General features: G+C 35.4%; 1 protein-coding gene across 1 annotated transcript in view; it reads right to left on the reverse strand.

Annotated features, from left to right (window-relative positions):
- VWDE (von Willebrand factor D and EGF domains) overlaps positions 1 to 23417 on the reverse strand; it is an 85701-nt gene that overhangs the window by 40352 nt on the left and 21932 nt on the right. Inside the window, 14 exon segments of the mRNA XM_078059876.1 lie at positions 118 to 368; positions 2334 to 2448; positions 4058 to 4162; positions 4287 to 4442; positions 8195 to 8331; positions 10971 to 11935; positions 12061 to 12269; positions 14379 to 14649; positions 16235 to 16308; positions 16556 to 16651; positions 16653 to 16774; positions 19521 to 19665; positions 21789 to 21878; positions 22537 to 22783. Of these exon segments, the coding sequence (XP_077916002.1) occupies positions 118 to 368; positions 2334 to 2448; positions 4058 to 4162; positions 4287 to 4442; positions 8195 to 8331; positions 10971 to 11935; positions 12061 to 12269; positions 14379 to 14649; positions 16235 to 16308; positions 16556 to 16651; positions 16653 to 16774; positions 19521 to 19665; positions 21789 to 21878; positions 22537 to 22783 (2983 nt within the window).

The raw sequence follows: 23417 nt of genomic DNA on the forward strand, positions 1-23417 counted from the left end.
CATGAAATGTTGAATAATTTAGTTCCTCCTTACAAATTAAGAATTATATTTCAAGTTTAAAATAGATACCGATATTGCTAATTAATTCAGTGGCATTTATGTAATGATAAATATTACCATAATTGTGACTCTCGTCTCAGCACTGCAGTCATCGTTAAAATGTAAAGTGAATTGCTGTGGAGTTTGGGACTCTGTTTTCCATGTAAGAAGTCCTGTAGAGGAAACATTTGCTCCCTCAGGACCTGAGTCCAAGGTAAAATGGATGTCAGAACCTTCGGGATCCAAGGCCGTGAACTGGTACACAAAGTTCTCCCCCAAAAATGTCTGTAATTTGTCTTGAGGTATTTGAATCACTGGGGGTTGGTTGTCTGCCACAGAGAAAACATTTACTTTGTACTTGTGTAGGAAAAAAAAAAAAAAAAAAAGGAAAAGTATGATACCGAGAACGACCGAGAATGCCCACGGGAACATTCTGATGAAGTTCGAACTCTGCTAACACTTCCATTACCTACCTTGGCTCTTTTTTTTTTTTTTTACATTCAGAATAAATTCAATTGCATTCTTAGAAAATGTAAAAGTAACTGACAGGTGCAAGACTTGAAACTTTGCTACTTTGAGAGTGTAAAAAGCACTTTGAACAGAGCATAAAATACATAAACACATTTGCATTTCCCAAACTGAATGCCTCGCCTTTCCTATCTGAAATTACTTCTCGATGTTGACCAACTCAACTGCTTGCTCTTTCACTCTCTCTTCTTCGTCCTCTACCCTTTCCAGCTTTACTTTCCTCCTCGACACCTTTTTTTCTTTATTTCTCCTTTATTCTCCATGACTGGACTGTTCATTTGACTCCCCTGACTTTTCCTCACTGTACCTGTCTCCCCAGTTGTAACTGGGGTCCATAGCGTCACGGCAATCCTCTGCTCCTCAGAGGTCTTCCCTGCTGCCAAACTCACTTGCTGGAATGCTGGTTATTTCAGAGGACAGAGAGGGCTCCCTTTGTGCTCAAGTAATGCTTTAAAACATCTTTTTATATTGTCACATTAAAAAATGTCCCCCTTCCTTGCCAACTGGCTTAACAGATAGAAAGAATAGCGTTTTTCACTGTGCTGGGCACAAACACACTCCGCTTGCATCAACAAAGCACTGATGCCAAGAGAATGTAGTCCTGGCTCCCGTTCTGCCCTCATATATCTTTATACAATTTACTGATTTTAATTTCCTCACCCCTCAATATGAGAAACTTGGGACAGATGGTATTTCCAGACCCCTTGTATCCTTGAACACTGTAAATCTATGATGAGTCAGTTATACCCAAGCCATTAAAAACATAGACATCAATTCAGAAGTTATAGTGTGTTTCCCTTGTCTCCTGCACTAAATTCTTCTCCAAATTTTCATTGTTTTCCCATAACACCCCGTGAGTCTTGCACCTGAGCAATGAATCATCTGACAAATGGTCTAACACAGTCATGAAATTTGTATATACAGTAATATATATAGTGATGTTACAAATCACAGTATAAATACAAGGTTTTATGACTCAGATAAAATTACATGGGGATGGGGGCAGGGAATAATTACATCTTGTTGTATTTTATGATGCCTGGTCTTTTGACTGAGGAAAGAGAATGAAGAAATATCTATGTGGAATTACATATAGCTGTACTTAAGGAAGTGAAAAAATTAGATGGTACATGACTATGATGTGGAGTGCTTTTTCGGGTGGGACTAAGTATCCAGACATTGTCTGGACCACTATTATATTCATGGAGTCACAGAATACTGGGGCTGGAAGGCTCTTAATAGATTACTGAGTCCAGATAATCTTACTTAACAGGTGATGAATGCATGGCCTCTGGAATTTAAATAGCTAAATGTCTTGTCACAAAACTAAAAAGAAGTAAGGCTAAGAATAGGATATAGAGCTTTGGTCTCAAAGTAATATTCTCTTTCCACCCACCAACCTTTACTAATGGACATTTGACATTTTATGTACTTACATAGTACTTGAGAGCCCATTTTGTTAGTAGCTATTTGACTTGTACAAACTGTGTGTAACTGAATTAACCATTCCCATTTCTTCCATTAATAATTCACATTTGCTTTCAGTAAAAAATATTAAAGTGAAAATCCCATACCCTATTGTAGTATAATTGTAGAAATTACATAAAATAACATTTCATCTTATATTACATTCAAGCAAAGTAAATCATGCAGTTAGGAAAGATACTAAATTAAACACAGTGTTCATCTTTTATGTAACTCATGGTTTAAAATCACTTAAAAATATCTTGTAGAGAAAATATTTGGATTAATAAAGACTAACTTACTTTCTAAAAATGACCAAGTAAATTTTGAAATTTTTGGTCTACAAATCAAACAAGGGCTGGTAGTATTTTTATCTCCTTCAATGTAGCAGAGTCCATCAATAATGCAAACATTTTCCTAACGGAAATTTTAAAAAGAGAAAAACAATTAAGATGTCGTTATACTTAGTGTTTAGGAAAAAAATGTATATAGAAAGCTAGCACCATATATGTTGGTGACTCCAATGAAAGCATATTATAAGTCTGTTTTGGTTAGGAAACATTTTTTCATGTGTCCTAATCATAAATGTATGTTAGAAAACAGATCATTTCCTTTTTGTGTAAATGCCTGTGGAACTGACCAATATGGAGGGAATAAGAAAATACATACAGCTTTATCTCTGTGTAGAATTATAGCTTATAAATAACATGGAACAAAAACTGTCTTTTCTTCTTTTTTGTTTGTTTGTTTGTTTTGTTTTGTTTTACTGCTAACTCAGGCTGGAAATACTCTATTAATAAAGACATGAAACAATTTTTCCCCTGCTCATCTTACAGAAACACATTAGTTTGTAGCTATTTTCCCTTGCTCTAGGAGACCACTATGTCCTCTGAACATGGTGAAACTGAACCAGAACCATGATGTAATTATCCATACTTGACAATGGTTATCCTTATACAAAATAGTAGAAAGAGAGGCTGATCCGCAAAGAAATAATGTTAAATGTAGCAATCATTTTCAACCTGGGAAGAAGACCAAATTTTGTTCAGCATATATAAACTTTGCCCAAATCTCCTCTAATGTCACTTAGGACAGGACACAAAAATAAGAACAGAATAGCCCCAACAATATAAAACAATTGTGAATTATAACATTTTAAAAGTACTTATTGTAAGACATGTGGAAATGGAGTATTTAGGGGAAAGTAAAAATCAAACAACGTTTCAGAAACAGAAACTTCTTATTGATATGATCTAATTGCTAATCTCAAAGGAAGAAAGATTTAAAATTTAAAATAATAATACTTTAAATTTTTATCTACAAAAATATTATTTGATATTCTTCTCAGTTTTGAAGAGCCAAGTAATATTAGGTCCATGGTATCTATTATGTCAGCCAACTGGCATGTGAGAAAGATCTGCTGATAAACCCAACAGACTGGACCTCGATGAAGAAGGTGTAGCTGTGAGGATTCAGCCCTGGTTGGGCCGTTCTGTAATCCCTCCAGTGGTAGAGATTTGCAAGAATCAATGAACTCAGTTGCCACAAAAAAAAACAAAAAACAAAAAACAAAAAACAACAACAAAAACAAAAAAAAACCCTCCTTGTAAAAGTGCTAGCCTTATACATTTTACAAGCTCCATCCAAATGCATGCCCCTAGTTACAAAGAAGATTGGGTAACTGTGGTAACTGACATGTTACTGGAAAATCATTATTACTATTTAAAAAGGAATATATGTAGGAGTTAAAAATCAATCTGAACCTCCTTTTTTGAATTTTTTTTTAAGAAATAAACAACCTGCCACTTCAAAACATAAAAGGTAGAAACCTTCTCCTTGCCATTTCAACAAGAGTTACAGGGGGAGTAACAATTTTAGTTACCTGTATATAAACTTGAGAAAGGCTTTTCTCTATTAGTATTTCTGATATGAAGGTGAAAAAACTAATATGCCATTAATATGCCAATAGCATGGGAAATGAAAATACCTAGCATGTAAATGTGAAAATAAGTGAAAAAATGCATACCTTTATAGTGCACAAGTCCTTCCCATTGAGACCACAAACTTGACAAGCTCCATCATATATGATCATTATTTTGGGATTACTGAACCTATAACCATCATTAGATACCTATAAGATGTAGTTTTATAATAAGATAATTTATTCTAAATGTAGCTTCATAAATTCATTATGAAATTTTAATATATAAATATTTACTTTGTTTATAAATATGAGAATATCTTTTCTTTTTTACCTTTAATTGCCACTTTACAATTGGTTTCTCCCCCATCAGATTCATGGTATCAGACTGTTGAACATCAGGGGGCAGCTGACAATCAATAGTTCTGCTATTTTCAAAAACAGGATGCGTGTAGACAGCTTTTCCAAGGACCCATTTACTGTTATTATACTAAAGGCATAATGAGAAGGCAATTAACTTCTGTTTAATTATGGAAATTCCTTGCTAGTAAATTACGTATAATCAAAATATAAATTTTAAAATGCATGCCTGGTATATGGAATATATAATGAAGTAATAAAAGTGACATCAACATTGAATTTTATCCAGAATAATGAAAACCATACACACTTTAATTTGATGTAAACTGCTTCTAATGCCTCATGCATTCCTTGTGGGTTCAAATCAAAGAAGTTACCAATATTGGTCATATATAATGAATCACTATGTAATGAGTTTTATAACAAGAGGAAACACATTTGACTATGTAGTTGACACACAGTGGATTGATTTCCTGCCCAGAAACTCATTTCTCCTGCAAAAGCTCCTAACCTTCTACTTCAACTTGAAATTGCTCTTTCTGTCTGGTTCCCAGAACCCTCTCATGTTCTCATATGACCCATCTTCCTGACTACACGTAACTGCTCCGGAGGTGGATCTAAGCTGACCCAATGCTTTGATTACTTGGACTATTTTAACTTGTACCAGAGAGCACGTTGGGCCAGTCTGCTTCTGGTGGCTTGAGGTGAAAGACACAAAGTTATGGAGCTGTGGGTGGCTATGTTTTTCACTATGTGGGGAAAGCTAGTATCTAGTAAAAGGGAAAAATGAAGCCCACAGAGAAAAAAAGAACTGAGACAGATAAACACACACACATACAAAACGCAGACATATTGAGTTTTCATGTGTTCAAGTCCCAAGTTCAAGTTATTCCTGAGAATTCAGCAATTACATTCTAATCCTGATTCTGTGAAAGAAGTACTGTCCTCATAGTAAATACCATTTTTCTCAAGGTAGTTCAAATGAATTTATGTAACTTAAAACTTAATTCTAACCAGTTTACTCTATTAAATAACTCAGTGGCATATCATACTTAACCTACACTTAAAGGATTATTTTTCAGTATTAAAATGCATTGGTGTCTAAAGAGGAAAAGCCAGAATAATTTTCTGGGTACTGGTAACTACATAGAAAACTAAAAGGACATATTTTATTAATAATATTTTGATTTACATTTTTTTAAAATTTATGACTGTAGAATGCTTTCAACTGCTCAGAAATGGGCAAGGAGAATGCTGATGCTTCCATACCGAGGGTCAGTAGGAGATGGAAAAGAAGGCTCATGCTCATCTGTGGCCAGCAGAAACTATCTTGTTAAGATTTGATGACTGAAGAGTAGGCCACAGTAGAAATCTCCACGTTTAAGGGGATGTGTACAGTCTGGCCCAACAGATAGGTCAGTTCAGTGGTCCCCCTCCAGTGGAGGGGGTCTTGACAATGATGTCTCGGGGTAGTCACGATATGGACTCTTAGATGGATACAGGGCTTTGTGTATTGAAACGAGACTCCAGCCAATAACTGGAAATACAGAAATCATTTCCACCCATGTCTGGAGAAGCCTACCCCAAATAAGAAATAAACAGAGTTCTGTTTATTTTCCATTCATCAGTATTTTGTATCTATATGTGCTGAGGACTTTCTGATGAAAAAAGATCACAGAGGGAAAGACAGACAAATAAAATAATTTTAAGATTGCTGTAACCAAGATTCAAATAAAGCTTAATGAGAGAGAAAGAACCCACTGACTGTAGCACAGTCAAGGGAGGTTTCTCTTCCTGAAAGTAGAAGAGGAGACTGCCATTTGGACACTGGGAGGAGAAATGGAGAGAGTGCTATTCAGCCTTGGCTGGAGGGAATAGCAAGTGAGAGGCAGGGATGCATGGGATAGTATGAGATTTTAGTAGAGCATATGCAGGAGGTTCAAGTTTGCAAAAATGTCAGACAAGAGCTGGATCACAAAGAGCCATTCATTTCTAGGATAGCTACTTGGATTTAATCCTGTAAGTATTTAAAAACTGGATTCTGTAAAGTCCTGGCTGCTTTTCAAGGGGGGGAGGGAGTGAAAGAAAGGATTGGGTGCTTGCATCTCTAGATAAAAACTTGTTTAAAATTACTGCTGCAAAAGTAGAAAAGAACATCTATAATATGCTACCTTTCATGCAAAAAGAAGAGATTTATCTGTTCCTTTGTGCAAAAGAAATGCAGTAAGGATAAACCACAAAATAATGAGAGTGGATACCTTCAGGGGATAGATGGAAATGGGATGGAAAGAAAGGGTAATGGACAGAGTGGTAGAGATGATAAGACAGTGACATTTCTCTGTGTGTACTTTTTGTATGGCGCAAACTCTCAGAACCATGATAATATTTTGTATACTTTCCAAATAAGTAAATAACTAAAATCAACCAGAGTGTGGAGGGAATTCAAAGTGGAAGACAAATATTTAAAAATAAACCGAATTGTATTACAAATAATATCCTGAACAGGGTGCTAAAGAAAATAGCTAATCTAAGTTTGGTTTGGTCTAGTGAACATAGATGTTTCTTTCTGTAGTTCCGTATAGTGTCTTAGAGAATTTCATAGTGTGCTCTTTATCAGATGTTTAAAAAAAGAAAGTAGTATTAGAATAAATATCACAGCAAATAATATATCTGAAAGTAAGTACAAAGTGTACTTTCTCAAATCTCTTGGCAAATCACTTAATGGTAGTGTGATGTATGATTTATTCTGTCACCAACAAGGTATTGTCTACTCTCTTGAGTAATACTGAAGTGAATAAAATTATACATATATTCCATTTTCTATTGTGTGTCTTATTATTTCATTGGGATTAAAATATTTCATGGTTATTTAGAAAAGCTTTACTCAAAAAATCTAGAAATAAGCGTACTTTTCTTGTACAATGATTTGATAAAGACAGATACAAAAGTTATTTCCTGGGGTGCCTGAGTGGCTCAGTCATTGGGCATCTGCCTTCGGTTTAGGTCATAATCCCAGGGTCCTGGGATCGAGCTCCGCATCGGGCTCCCTGCTCAGCAGGAAGCCTGCTTCTCTCTCTCCCACTCCCCCTGCTTGTGATCCCTCTCTCACTATGTCTCTCTTTGTCAAATAAATAAATAAAATCTCTATTAAAAAAAAAGTTATTTCCTCCTTAAATTCTCAATCTCAGGATCATATTTGGCTTTAACAATTTAGAGAAAAAATAAAAAGAAAGCTAAAATGTCATTTGCTGTTTTAAGTTTTAGGTTATCCAAAGGTACTTTCAAAGAATGGTCCTTAAAATAAAAATCCACTTGAATAAAGAAAAGGAAGACCATATAAATAATCATCAAAATAAGGTATAATTTGATATGCCAGTGTTCAAACTGAGTGATCTTGTCTGTTGTTTGTGGCCTGAAGAAAGAAAAACACTATTTTCTGTTTGATATCCATAGTAAGGGAAATATAAAGGATAAGTGCAATTAATCTTCAACTTTTTGTTTTGTAAAGGGAATTGTTCATATCCCTGTGCCCCATAAGTCATACAGACTGTCTTGGATAAAAATGATCTCCATTCTCTGTAGTTTTACATTTCAATAAATACAGAAGCTTGCATATCAAGCTTAATATTATTTTAATTTTTTACTATGACTGGAATAGTGAACCAATACTACAATAAAAATTATATAAAATAGTTTAATAGAATTAACAAATAAGGAAGAAGCTTTAAGGTCAAGCAACTTAACCATCTTCCTATTGAGCTCTCTGTGGATATGACATCCTTTGGGATTATGTTACTAATTGATAGACCAAATTAATCCAAGATAAAAGTAATCTGAATAACTCATAAACTTAATTGTTTTTCAACACTAAAATTAACATACCTGCAGTTTAGTAACTTCACATTTAATTGAAGGTGATTCTTTGAAGTCTTGACCAAACACTCTCACTGTCATACAATTATATTTTCGAATATTACAGAATCCAGCATTCTCAAGTTCTATAATTTCAGGAGCCTTGTCTTTGGAAAGAATGATAAAACAAAATGGACAAATTTTCTTTAATTCCAGAAAAATAAACTAATTATTTTCAAGGTCCAAATTAAAAGCATATGGAAAATAATATTTTGAAGTCTACTCCAAATATTAGTGAATTAACTAAACTATTAAATATATATATATTTTAAAGATTTTCTTTATTTATTTGACAGAGAGAGAGAGAGTACAAGCAGGGGGGGAGCGGCAGGGAGAGGGAGAAGCAGGCTTCCCGCTGAGCAGGCAGCCCGATATGGGGCTCCATCCCAGGACCCTGGGATCATGACCTGAGCCAAAGACAGACACTTAACCGACTGAGCCACTCACACGCCCCGGAACTATTAAATATTAAGAGTAATCTGGTGTTAAGTGTGACCCACCATCAAACCAATAAAAATAGCATTAAAGATACTACCAATACCTAAATATACAGGTTTAATTAATGTTTTAATAATGTTTAATACCAATTATTTACAAGTATTAAGAAATTACTACTACAATGGCCTGTGTTTTGTTCTTGCCATTTTGGTTTGTGCCCTAGAAATGGATTATAGCAAAAATACTTTTGTAATAAAATAGTGTAATTAGCAATGTGATGTATTAAAATTTTTAAAAAATTTTAAACAGTAGAAGAGTTATCAAAATTTCATGAAACTGTTATTAATGTTTTTATGTATTATTGCTCTATCCTACATGCCACCACAATCTTAGGTGCACTCTCAATCATTGGAGAAAAAAATTCTCCTAGCAGTCAGAGTTAACTGACCTTCATATAGTCATATCTCTGATTCTGGTCTTGGTAAGATAACACATTATCTGTATCAGCAAGATCTGGCTGTCAAAATAGATAAATGCAGCATATAAAAGTAATTGAGTCCTCTAAGTATTGGCAAAATCTAAGTGAATATAACTTTACCAGCAGTGGAATATAAGATCATAAATTGTGTACTCAGAACCCTAAAAATGTTTGTGAAAATTAAAAATATATATTTGTTAGTTTACTCTTTCATATTCAACAAATGTTTACTGAGCAATTTCTATTTTTCTGGTGTTATTGTAGGTACTGGGGATATATGAACAGAATAAAGTTCCCGCCTTCATATAACTTACATTCTAATACAGGAGGACAAAAAATAAACAAGTGAAAAATAAATATAAAGTGTATCGCATAAATGTTTTCAAGACTATGGAGAAAACATATATATTAACTATATGAAGGGACATAAAGACTATGGGGTTGTGTGAAGAAAACCACTTTATTTTGAATGACCATGGAAGATGTCTCTGATAATAATGACATTTGAAGAGAGAAGAGAAGGAAGTCCATCATGAAGATATGTGTTGAAAGAACGCTCCAGTGGGAGGGAAAGTAAATGCAAAGGTTTGGCCTCTTTGAGAAACAGCAAAGTAGCCACTTAAGAACACTGGGGAGAGAATGATAGATGAAATTCAGTGAGAGAGGAGGCTCCGATTGCATAGGGTCTTCTAGGCTGTGGTAGGGAATGTAAATTTTACTTTGGAAGAAGATGGGGGAGTCATTAGAGGGATTTAAGCAGGAGTCCTATGATATCACTATCATTTCAAAGGGATCACTTTAGCTGCTGCATGGAGAATAAACTTTGAGAGAATCTATAATAATCCAGGTGAGAGATAATGGTGGCATGGCCTAAGTTGTAGCAGGGAAAGAGGTGAAAGTCATTGAAGCTACAGATGGATTTGCTACTGATGGATTAAGCCTGAGGCATGAAAAAAAGAGGAAAAGTCAAAATGACTACAAGTTTTTAACGTGAAAAGTTAGAGGAGTGAAGTTTGCATTTACTGAGATGGCAAAGTCTGCAGATGGAAAAGGGCGGGATGGTGGGGGCAGAAGGAAAATCAGGAGTTACTGGTTTAATGGCTAATGAAATGAAATTGATTTTTTAAAAAAGATTTTGTTTATTTATTTGAGAGAGAGAACAAGAGCAGGGGAGTGGGCAGAGGGAGAGGGAGAAGCAGGCTCCCCGCTGAGCAGGGAGCCCCATGTGGGACTGGATACCACAACCCTGAGATCATGACCTGAGCTGAAGGCAGATGCTTAACCGAATGAATGAGCTGCCCAGGTGCCCCTCAAATTGATTTTTTAAAATTTCTTTCTCTTATATATTGAGATATAATATTTTGCACTATGTAGGTGAAATAGAGAAAAAAAATAAGCAAATTGGTATAATTAGCAGAATATTAGAAACACAGTATCCAAAAAATACTAAATTTGAGTTCTAGAAAAAACAATTATTCTCTACAACTGGAGGGACAAGCTGCATGCAAAGACCCTGAGGTCAAGAGAACTTGGCATTACAAAAACCAGAGTGGGGAGAGTGAAATGAGTGAGGGTTTTAGTTGTAGGGGATGAGTCTGAAGAGATACTGCATGCCTTATAGGCTTATGTTGTGCCTTATAGGCTATTATAGGTACCGCAGCTAAGATGAGATGCTTTGGAAGAATTATTACTGTATCGATTAATTAATTTGGGTTCTTTTCCCTATGTAATCTGAATAAACCCTGTTAAGATACCGAAGGTAAAAAAGAACAAAGACTTTCCATAATCCAATAGCATACGCAATATCAAAGCTGGAGAGTACTCACTCACCGTGTGAATCACTGCAGTCATAGGAACTGAAGCCCGGGGAGCATGCGCATCCCCATTCCATACACTGCCCATTGCCACTGCATAAATTGGGGCATTTGAGGACCGAGAGAATGTCTTCAATTGACTTGCTGTATTCTTCTGTGTTATATTTCCCCTCTTCCAAAATTCTCTTTTCACATTCATTTTCTAAAAGAGCCACACCAGCTTCTGCCCAGCTAAGATCATCTTTTAGGAGAACATCTTTAACACACATATCTACAGCACTGTCTAGGCTCTTGCCCAGAAAGGCAAGACAGTGTCTTCCAATGCTTGAGTTGGCAAGAGCCTGCTGGCACAGCGCCAAAGTGCCGTGTTCAGTGAGACCAGAGGCTGTGGGCCACGTAGGGACAAACTCCTGGTGGACATCCTCAGTATGGTCCTCAGGGAAGAAATAAGTAAATTCTTCTAGGTCACTATGGCTGAGACTTTGGAAAGCAAACATAGGAAGAAACTCATAAGAGTTTTGCCGTTTCCTTCTGTTTTGTGGATCCCGCCTCAACTCCGGGCTGTGGCTACCGTGGTCCCGTGTAGGTCTCCCATTGTCCAAAGTTTTCAGTGCCTCTTGTTTTTCATTTCCAGGATGTTTTTGTAAATGTAATTCCAGTTTGGTCAGGTTCACATGCTTTTTTTCTTGAGGAAGGAAGTTCAAATTATTTTCTTCTCCAGATGTATACTCACTTATCCCTCTGATAAGAGCTTCTGAATTAATATACTCAGAGGTGACATCTAGTTCTGGTATCAAGAAAGAGAATTTGACATGTTTGAGATCTTTGCAACCTGAAACAATCTCTTGTTGAGAAGTACTGTCCAGATGATCAGAAGGATATAATGAATTAGTGTCCAACGAGCAGCTACAATAGGATAGTTTTCCAGGTGACAATGGAGAAACTGGCATTGTGTCAAACATGCTTTTCCCTGGCAAAATCCTTCCAGGTGAAAAACAGAAAAGAATGGTAAATTGCACAAGAACATTTTTTCTCTGTCATGTGTTGCAAAAAAAGAGAGTACTGTGTCACCACTCAATACAATAACAAATGAAAAGAGTTCTTACCTCCATTCATTAATAAAAGCAACACAATTATCAAAAGTTAGATCAATTTTTATCCCATATTTATTATGGAAATCATTTTCTGGGTTTTCATCAAAGGTGCCACAAAGTCCCAAAGTGTTTCTGTAGTCTAGGCTAGGGGCTCTGATCGTTAAACTCATGCCCCATTCACTAAGATCAGCACGGATAAATGCTCCAGAAGAAAACCAGATCTGAAATACAGAAATAAAAGATGCTTAAACAATATTCTATATGGATTAAGAAAAAAACTATTATTTGAGAAGAAACAAATTCCTTTATTTCTTCAATATAAAGAGAGAACGGAATACCGATTTTCTTCAGACTATACAATCTTCCTTTTAATGCTGTGTCAAACCAATGGCTTTTGCACTTTGCTGACTTGAAATTTGATCTCCATATTCTTTTATTGCAAAATATTGTTCAAGGCCCTTTCTTTTTAAACTAAGGTGAGGTATTTTATACAATCAAACAGCTATAAATGTTGAAGATTATGTTTACCAAGTAATGTCTCTGGTAATATGGAACTAGACTGCCAAGTAATTAATTTACACAGATAAATATAATTCCAGAGGAATACATATTCCTGTGGCTAATCAACATTCTCATCTTCACGGTAGGCAAATAGAATCAGAAGCCAAATTACAACCAGGGCATACCTGGGGAGTCGGAATGAGAGCAAGGGTTCTGTTGAATTATCTTAATAGCCTGTATCATCTCTGATGCTCCTCACAGGCCTATGGCTGCTCCCAGATCAGGGACTTGAATGTTGAGAAACTCTCCTAAAAATCACTGAAGATACACCACCTATGTTTGTTCCTCTGACTCTTTCCCCTTAAATTTTTTAAATTTAAAAATGGCACTTTTTTCTCTTTATAAAAATGGTAAGTGCTTATTCCCGAAAATTATTTTAAAAGCAAGCAAACCTTACATTACTATTCAATCTAAGCTAGTTAATGTTAAGATTTTGGTGCAGATTCTTCTAAAACTGTTCCTATACGTCATTAATATCTTTGCCTGTCAATAAATACAATCGACTCCAAAATTTTCGTGACTAGAAAGTGTTCTATTACGTGACATCACTCTACTTAGGGTTTTGGTTAAACTAAAAGATTCATCATTGATTAATTATAACTTTTCCGTCTTAGAAGGAGAGATGCAATGAACACCATTGGGACTCTGCATATACTTATTTATTATGGTAAATTTTCAGAAGTAAAATTTCTTGAAAAATGACATGGATAGGTTGTGTGCATGCATAATATATATATGTCCTTTGGAAAGACTATAGCTACTATTTCTATTCTTGCCAATATTGTATGAGATATTTAATCCACATTTCTTTGATTACTAATGAGGTTGTGGTTTTCATATTTTTGTTGGTTATTTATGCTTTTGGATATATTTATCAGTTTTCTTTTGTGAATTGCTTGTGTATATTTGCTCATTTTAACTGGAGTGCTGATCATTAGTGATGTATAAGAGTGTTTTCTAGGGACACCTGGCTCAGTCAGTAGCGCCATGAGACTCTTGATCTTGGGGTTATGAGTTCAAGATCCACGTTGGGTGTAGAGTTTCTAAAAAAAAAAAGATGGGAAGATAGAAAAATATTTTTTAAAAGGATTGTTTTCTATATTAACTGTATGTTTTATATGTAGAAAATATTTTCTCAATTTTTCATCTGCATTTCGGGTTTTGAGGATGGAACTCAAATATATAACATTATGTTTAAAAATTCTTGTTCACCTCAATATTATAAAAATATTCACCTATATTTTCTACTACTTTCATTTAAATTTGAATCTTATTCACCTGGAATTTACTTTTTTGGAAGATGAAAGGGAGATGACATTATAATATAAATAGTTAGCTTACACACATGAACTATTATTTTAAAATACTAATGATCTCTAATCTCGTCCATGTATCTACCAGGCTATTCCTGAGGCAGAAGCACCTGTGCTTATTTCAAAAACTGGCTAACTACTCCTGAATATTTATTCTTAATTATATATTTCATCTCTGTGTAACATACCATTTATTAGGCACTGTCAAAAATAATTTGTAGGAATAACCATATTGAAATCTTAAAATAAGGCTGCTTAGATTTGACAAAGTCTCAACTATGTTGTGTCTATTTGTGCGTGCTAAGATCAGTGTTAATCAAGAAGCTATTTTGGGGGAAAAAACTAATGTTAAAAAAATGATAGTTCTTAATAGAGATGAAAAAAAGTTCAGACTTTAATCCAAAATCTGTAGGAAAAAGAGGAAAAATACTTCTAAGTGTAAAAAATCATACATACTGTGACTTTTCTTCCTAAGTAGGATTCACTTATCTTGGTATTGCTGGTTACATCTTGGCTCTTTACAGATAAATATGGCTGTGATTCATGTAGCTGACCACTGCACATATCGAAAGTAACTACATCACCTCCTTCTTTGGCAACAAAACCGCAGTTACATGACACAGGATAGTGAAGACTTCCACAGTCCCACTGGCGTACATGGACTTCAAAATCACGTGACATACTCTTATAAAGCACAAATGTTCCGGTCTTGAAATTATCATATACCCTAGAGTTAACAAAAATCAACTGCATTAAGAATTGGTATAAAATACCACAATAATATGTTATAAGCAAAAAATGTGTGTTTATACACATTCAATATATTTTGACGCAAGAATGAAAATCCAAATTTCTAATAGCTTCATATAGGTTTATTTTATTTTTTTAAGATTTACTTATTTGAGAGACAGCATGTGCATGCATGTATGTGAGAATGGGGAGGGGGAGAATCTCAAGCAGACTCCCCGCTGAGCGTGGAGTCCCATGCAAGTAGATCCCACCACCCTGAGATCATGACCTAAGCCCAAATCAAGAGTCCAACGCTTGACCAACTGAGCCACCCAGGCACCCCTGCTTCATATTAGTTTAGAGCACTGAATGAAACAAAATAGTGACAAACACCTAATCTCATTACTTGTTTCTTCCCTTCACCACTTTGGTCAACCCCTGCTGGAGCCTTCTTCTCCCATCCCTGCTATAGTTTTCTTCATAGCACCTAGGTTCCTCAGATACACTATGTATTTTATTTATTAACTGTGCAGATCTCTCTTTACCTATACAGAAGTGAGCTGCATGAGAGCAGGGGATGTTTGTTTTATGAAACTGCCATACCTCCAGCATTGAGAACAGGGTTTGTCACTCATTGCACAATTAATCTTGTTGAATTATAACCAACTGAATTAATCCCCACTATGCTTTCTTGAGGTTTTTCCACTAAAACTTCTAAGCTTTTCATTATAACCATAAAGGATTCTTGCATGTGGGATCAATTTCTACAACTTTTCATTAATTGCTCAAACTTTTAGATTATCATTTGCTATGGAGTTCTATATCTATTTGCTTCTATTGAATAATTTTACTGATGATGATCACATTAAATTTTTTTTAAAAAGAATAAATTACCTTATCTTACATCACGAAGACAATTTTGACTCAACAAAGAGGTGTTCTTATAATTTTCTTTAGGGACATCTTAAAATCATATATTCCCCAGAACAGTATAACTGAGTTTAAATCCTCATATGCAGATATTAATAGCAAGATAGCTTAGATTACTTTTTGATCATTTTGCCCATTTTACTTGCATTCCAGGGGCAGAAATCCAGGTATTCATGATGGCTACAATAGTTTTCCCCTGAGTATCCTTGTCATGAAATAGAAATGCTTAGTTTTTTAAATAATTATAATGTGTTAATCTAATCATCTTGCCTAAACCTTAAGGATTATTGCATTATCATGTGGAAATGCAATATAGTAAGTATCTCTAGAGCAAAGAATTTAACCATTATTAAAAATGACTAAATGATCAAGTTAAAATGACTGTTTGTATTTGTAAGAATCTTCATTTTTCCAAATTCAGCCTCACAACTAATCTGTGTATTTACCAAGGGCCAAATTTTAAGGCAAAAACACTCCACACAAATAAATTAGTATTTTGAAACAAGCCAGTGATATCCATACATGCCTTCCTTTCTAATCTTTCAGTGAACAGGATGACAAAATAATAAAATAGTAAGATGTTTAAAACAAAACAACAGCAAAATCCAAAAGAAACAAAAACTACTAAAAGAAAAAGACTTTCAGGAAATTACCTGCCATCAAATGTAATTATATGTGGGTCAGTAAATGAGTAGCAGTAAGCAGTTGGGACATCCTTTACTTTGATCTTAAAAGCAAAGATATTTTTAGTAAATATTATCATTAGTTGTATTTAGTGATACACAATAAATTGCTTATCAATCTCAATGACTTTTTCATTAATTATTGTTTTTATCATAGTTGAAACTGACTCATTTAAAAATGGAAAAAACTTACTAAACAATTTTGAAATGAAAAGTTTACAAGATGTATTGCTCAAATAAATATATCTTTTTTAAAGCTCCATTGCAAGGTATTTTTTGTAATTTGTCAACCTGGACGCTGTCTGGAATGTAGCTGTTCCACAGGAAATCCTCATGAACTATAGGTTCCACTACAATGTTTGTAACTCTGTCTCCATCTCGAGAAAAAATCTGTCACAGCAGTGTAGTACACAAAAGCACGGCTACACGATCCGTTAGCACACGATGATGTCCGCTGAAGGTCCACATGACAGGAAGACAGTGCCAAATTTAAACCTAGCTGTTCTTTACCTATTTTGTGAAAAAATACATTGAGATTTTTTCTTAAAGGAAATATACCAACCAAAGCATGTAATAACTTGATTAACATGGAACACTGAATTGATTCTTCTTCTTTTCTCTTATTTAAAAAATATGGTTGTAATTTTGTCTAAATAAAAACAAAGCTACTGAACCCTACCCAATCTTTACAAATAATTAATCAACTTTGATATATACATATATATGTACATACACAGTACTATTTTCAATAAGATTATAAATCCATATGTACCTGCATAAAATTCAAAAGCAATATAGAAAATTTATTATGTTTCTGTAAGAAAAATCATGATTCCACCACCAAGAAACATAATTTGATGTTCTTTCTGCCTAAGAATTGTGCCTTGGGTCCAAATATGTCTGTAACATTTCACAGGGTTTGTACTCATGTTCTATCCATTGTTGAGTGATAGCAACGATTGTTGGTATAGATGATTATTGGATCATCATCTTAAAAATAGAAATGTTGGGGCGCCTGGGTGGCTCAGTCGTTAAGCGTCTGCCTTCAGCTCAGGTCATGATCCCAGGGTCCTGAGATCGAGCCCCGCATCGGGCTCCCTGCTCCGCGGGAAGCCTGCTTCTCCCTCTCCCACTCCCCCTGCTTGTGTTCCCTCTCTCGCTCTCTCTCTCTCTGTCAAATAAATAAATAAAGTCTTTAAAAAAAAAAAATAGAAATGTTAAAATAAATTAAGTAATTCCCCACCAGTAATAAACTTGCTATTGCTTTTTGTCTCCCAAATGTGCCAATATATTCAGAACCTTGAGATGCTCCCTTTCCTATGGAACAAAGAACACAAAATTTAGAAAGAAAATAGTAACAGAAGAGAAAAAAGGAATTTCAGGAATGTAACTAAAGAAAAAGGATAGACTGCTCCAAAAACCGGCAACAAGGGAAGTTTGCTCTCATATCTAATTACTGATTACAAAATGCTTTTAAGATCCAGAAAAAAGCAGCAGTTATTAAAAACTTTCTATCTTCTTTTCTTCCACACAAAGTTTTCAGGTATAAAATTATATTGGTATGACATAGAACACTGCACTAGACTCCAAATTCCTGGAAAAAAAAAAATTCTTCTTCACGCATTTTTTCCCCTAGAAATACATACTGTTCCTATGCACATAAAAAATAACAAACACATCTAAACTCTTAGCCAGCTCCCTAAGGTGATCATGGAATATATGTGGCTTAGATATATCCCCTGACATAATTTCCCCTGCCTATGGTGTGAGGGCCAAGTATTGTTCTCTGCAAGCCTGTAAAAAAGCAGCATAGTCATTATAGAAATACACTAGGAGACACCAACTTGTTCTCTATGGAAGTAGATACACTTAAAAAAGATAAGATGAAGCATATCCAGAATGAAATCCAGAAAGTCTTCTCCAGAAAAAAAGGAAATTATTTTTAATTGACAAATAATAGGAACATGTAAACTTCTAAAATGTAGAAATGTATTTCTATTATTATAATGTTTGTCTTGTTGAAAGAATTGAGAGCACACAAATATAAAGTATACTTGCAACGGGAGAAAAATCTTTGCCTAACATGTTTGGAAAATATCAATAACATCATCCTCTTCCCATTCGCCCCCATAAACCGTAGCAACATCTACAAAATATGCTTTTCGCAGGTCGTCTGAAGTAGAATCATGTCAAACGGTGTGAGAGAGGGTCTAATTGCATATTTCTGAGCTGAATTTCAAAATACAGTGCTGCTCATGGTGCTCCTGAAATCTAAATAGGTAGCAGGGTATCACCTCAGCCTGCTTATTGTCAACTGTCTGGGGACAGCCTCTCCCAATGCCTCTTTCTATTTCCATACCCATCTCTTTTCTGGGTGCAGCATTCATTCCCATCAGACTCTCTTAGCATTTTTATCCTTTCGTTTCTCTGGTTTAATTTGGTGTAATATAGACATGAAGACCTAGATATATTGTATTTGGTGTATTTACCACATAACATTTTATGTCCTATGGTGAAAAGGTATGTAAACAGAGTCTCTCTTAAAAGTTATATTCTAATTTATGTATCTCTTATGTGCTTTGGTCTCTACATCAGGGGGAGAAACAGAACCTAATCAACCCAATGACTGCTATACATGGTTTGTCCTCTCGTATTTCATCGTGTTCTATGGGAGAATTTCATCTTTCTCTATAGGCTGTGACAGTGACATAGATGTAGCCGTGCATCCTACAATCTATATAATTAGTAATTAAATAGAATTTTAAAACAAAAGATCTCAAATACAAGCTTATGTTAGGGAGAGAAGTGTAAAGAATGCATTAGGAGATCCATGTTGCCTAGGTTTGAACTTATGTTTGCATAATATATCACACCTCCCTAGTTTGGGATATTTGGAAAATCTTCAAGAGCAGTCTGACCCTCCATCTCCGAAAACAAAGCAAAGAAAAAAGATAAATAAATAAGTGGGAGGAAGAGAACGATGAGGAGGAAGAGCTGCTCATTACTGGGTTGGTTGGTTGGTTGGTTTCAATGAATGCTTCCAGCCCAGGAGGGATAAATGAGAACTGCAACACAGATTGTTTTGACAGTCATAAATATGGCCCAGTAGTATTAATATGACTGAGCCATAAGTTGATATAAACACACAACATAATTACACGTATACAGTCCGGTGATTTTTTCTAGAAGAAAAAAAAAAAAGCATTGATTATTACCTGAAATCTAATAATAAAATTAAGTGAATTTAGTATATTACCTTGATCAACAGTTTTCAGTTTTAATGAGATTTTGCACTCCTGGCCAAGCTCACTGGATTCAGAACAAATGACAGGAACTGTGCTCTCTATCTTCAACTGATATTCCTTCCCATCTTCTGATATAGTGCTTAACTCAGGGTGTAACTGGTAGAAGAAAGCATACAGAGCAGTCATGTCAAAACAGAATTTATTCCTACGATAAAATTCTGCAAGGGCATTTTTCTCAACAGCTCATATTTCACTAAATAAGCTGAGAGTAATAACTGAAGCCCTGGAATTTTTTAATTAAACAAGAGCAATTAAAACCAAACCCTTAAAAACGTTAGCAGCATTTGGAGTCGCTGGACTGCTCTGAGCTGAGACATGATCTGGTTCCCCAACACGTTAGGCAGTCTGGTAGGAGTCTGCCTTAGTGATTCTCGTTCTGGGATGGGCACTGGAGATGGAGGAGACAAAGATGCCTATATTCTTCCATTGGTTTGTTAACATTTACTGACTCACCAAGGTAAGAGTGTATTTATTCTTAGGGATTAATATCATCCCTAACGTAAGTTAGAAATCTAAGGGTTTTTTTCAAATTCCTATTTAAATTCTAGTCAGGTAACATACAGTGCAATTCTAGTTTCAGGAGTAGAATTTAGTGATTCATCACTTACATATAACAGCCAGTGCTCATCATAAGTTCCCTTCTTAATATCCATCACCCATTTAGCCCATCCCCTGCTCACCTCCCTCTATCAACCCTCAGTTTGTTCTCTATCATGAAGATTCTCTTATGGGGCACCTGGGCGGCTCAGTCAGTTAAGCATCTGCCTTTGACTCAGGTCATGATCACAGGGTCTTGGGATCGAGTCCCACATCCGGCTCCCTGCTCGGCAGGGAGTCTCCTTCTCCCTCTCCCTCTGCCTGCCTCTCTGCCTGCTTGTGTGCTCACTCCCTCTGTCTCAAATAAATAAATAAAATATTAAAAAAAAAAAAAAGAATCTCTTATGGTTTGTTTCCCTCTCTCTCTTCCCCCCCATATGTTCATCTGTTTTGTTTTTTAAATTCCACATATGAATGAAATCATATGGTATTTGCCTTTCTCTGACTTTTTTCGCTTAACATAATACACTCTAGCTCCATCCACGTCGTTGCAAATAGAAATCTATGTATTTTTTAATATATAAATCAAAATACTATTGTCACCTCAAATATCTCAACCTTCATCTTATTTCACAGCCTCTGTTTTCCTCAGTTGGATTACTGAGTACCAAAAATCTAGGACTGGTCCTATCCCAGTTCATAGGCCAATCCTTTTGTGAGGCAGGAAGTTTTTATTCCGTCTCAATTCCTGGCTAGCTCTCAAAACAGATGCTTCTGAGCACCACATTTTTTCCCTGTGAGCCTAATCAGAAACATTTGCTGGGGGCCGACCACTGACCCTGATGTTGTCTGCTGAGTGTTGGCCAATGGAGATCCAAAGGTTCTGTGCTCCGAGGTCTGAGCTCTGCTCTCCCCCCACTGTGGTTATGCTGTTCTGACAACATGGTTACTCCTCCCTCCTTTCCCTAGTCCCTGTTGTGTATAAATGGACATTCTCCAGGAACAGGTTCTGTCCTGGTTCTGAGTCCTATTCTCACAATCTATCAATTATCCCATCTTGTCCCTGAACTAGAAATGAGTCCAGGTCAAACTCCAGTGCCGTGGCTGAGACCGCAGAGGGTGTGCAGTGCTTGCTTGCCTAGACTTCGTGATACTGCCTCATTCCTTCCAGCACTTCTGGATTCCCTGTCATGGCTGCTCATCTGCTGCAACAGCTCATCTGTTCTTGGATGCCCCGTGCTACCAGCAGTGACCACAGATACTGCCTCGTTTAATTAACTCCCTCTTCACAGTTCATAGAGCCCAGATTTCTGGGTCAATTCTACTCTAGCCAGATCCTTCAGTACCTGACTTGGTCCTGTCTTGCAAAATGTATGATAACTAATAGCAACACTCTAACTTTTAGTTGCATGACAGAAGGAATTATGGGAATAACAGTTCTATTCTAATTTGAGCTACTTCTGAAAAAAATATGCAAAAATATTCTAATTTTTGTTCATTAACAGGGACACTCAAACTTCACTGTACATTAGAATTATTTGGGTTACTTTTCAAAAATACAGACTCTTGGATCTCAATATATAGTCTGTGATGAGGTCCTGGAACCAGCATCCATAGATCGCAGTATGGAAAACACAGTGATAGAGAAATAATCTTTCCGATCCATCCCCATGGGTACATACCTTAATGCCTGCAAAAAATTCTTGGCTTTCGGTGGCTAAACTTTGTACATGTGGTTTCTCCAATAAAAAGACGGAAGCACTACAGAATATCTATGAATACAATTAACAAATAATCATTTAGCAATAAAATTATGGGGAAAATATGTGTAAACTATTATAATTAAGTACTTTTGGTACATAGTGCAAACAAGATAATAAGAAACTAAATAATTTTAAAACTTGCTTGAAAACTGAGAAAAATTCCACCATTTAAAAATATTAGCTATTCAAAACCTCAACATAAATTAAAGTGTTGTAATAGATATATTCAAAGATATAGATATATTCCACCATTTAAAAATATTAGCTATTCAAAACCTCAACATAAATTAAAGTGTTGTAATAGATATATTCAAAGATATATTCAAAAGTAGATAATAAGTGATATCATCATTAAAAAAAATGAAAACATCTTTCTAGAATAAAAACATATCATTTTAAAACCAGAAAGAGGCATCAAGTTATAAGGGTTCATTGATAATTCAGCAAACTGTAACAGTGGATATTCATATGTAGTCGCTAAGATTACTGACTCATCCAATTGTCACTGGAGTTGGTACAATTACATAGGAAAAAATAAAAAGAAAAACAATAGTGCTTTATATTCTGGGGACAAAAGTATTTTTCGGATATGTTATGCTAAAAAAATCATTTTGAAAATTAATACAGTCATGAAAAGGAAAGCAAACCCAATTGTTTGTGAACACACCCTATCTCCGAGTCTGAGATTTATGCCGTCCAGTTGTAAAAGAGAGGATGCCTGAACTGTGGTCTCTTGCTTCAGCTCCTCTTTGATTTCTTGAGAAAAAAGCCTAGACCAAGTTATGAGAAATCCCACTGAGGTGTTTGTAGGGGAAACCTCAAAAGCACACCTACAGAAAAGTCTGGATCCAATCAGCTCCACCACAACTTCTGGCCTTCCTGGGGGTGGTGGTGGCATGAGGCAGACAGCTGACCTGATGGGAGAAAATGCATCATGTGTAACCGGGTATCTTAAAGAATGGAACTGGCTGATGGGGAAAGCTCACGGGGACTGTAATTCAGGGAGTTATATTAGGAAAAGGAAGATAGCATTTAGAGAAATAATTATTCTCTAGCAATTAGCAAAGTACCCCATTCTTATTTTGACCCATAATCAGAGAAATACTGATAGCAGAGACATGTATCAGCTCATCAAGTTTATATTAATGCATGTTGGATGTGTCTACCCTTGAAGAGTCTAGCTCTTGAACATAAAAGTAATTTACCTCCTTTTAAGCAATTTCTGAAAGATTTCCTTTTCTAAAACAGAACAAACAAATAAAATTAAGGTTTTTTACATTATAATTTCTTGCTTAAAAAACAGTCATAATGTAAATTCAAATGACTATTTTACTTTTATCATTTACTCTTATAACTCAACCCATCATTACTCTGGATTGAAAGAGCTGCTCATCACAAGAGTGATTATACTGTTCAGTGAAATACATCAAGTGGTAAAAAATAACCTTTTTTCATTTTTCTCATGTTAAAAATGTTTGAAGTTTTTTCTAGAAATTTAGGAAGATTTTGCAATTTTTATCTCTGGTCATTTGCAAGATTAAATTTGGG

Source organism: Halichoerus grypus, chromosome 12 (genome assembly GCF_964656455.1).
Source record: "Halichoerus grypus chromosome 12, mHalGry1.hap1.1, whole genome shotgun sequence".
NCBI lineage: Eukaryota > Metazoa > Chordata > Mammalia > Carnivora > Phocidae > Halichoerus > Halichoerus grypus.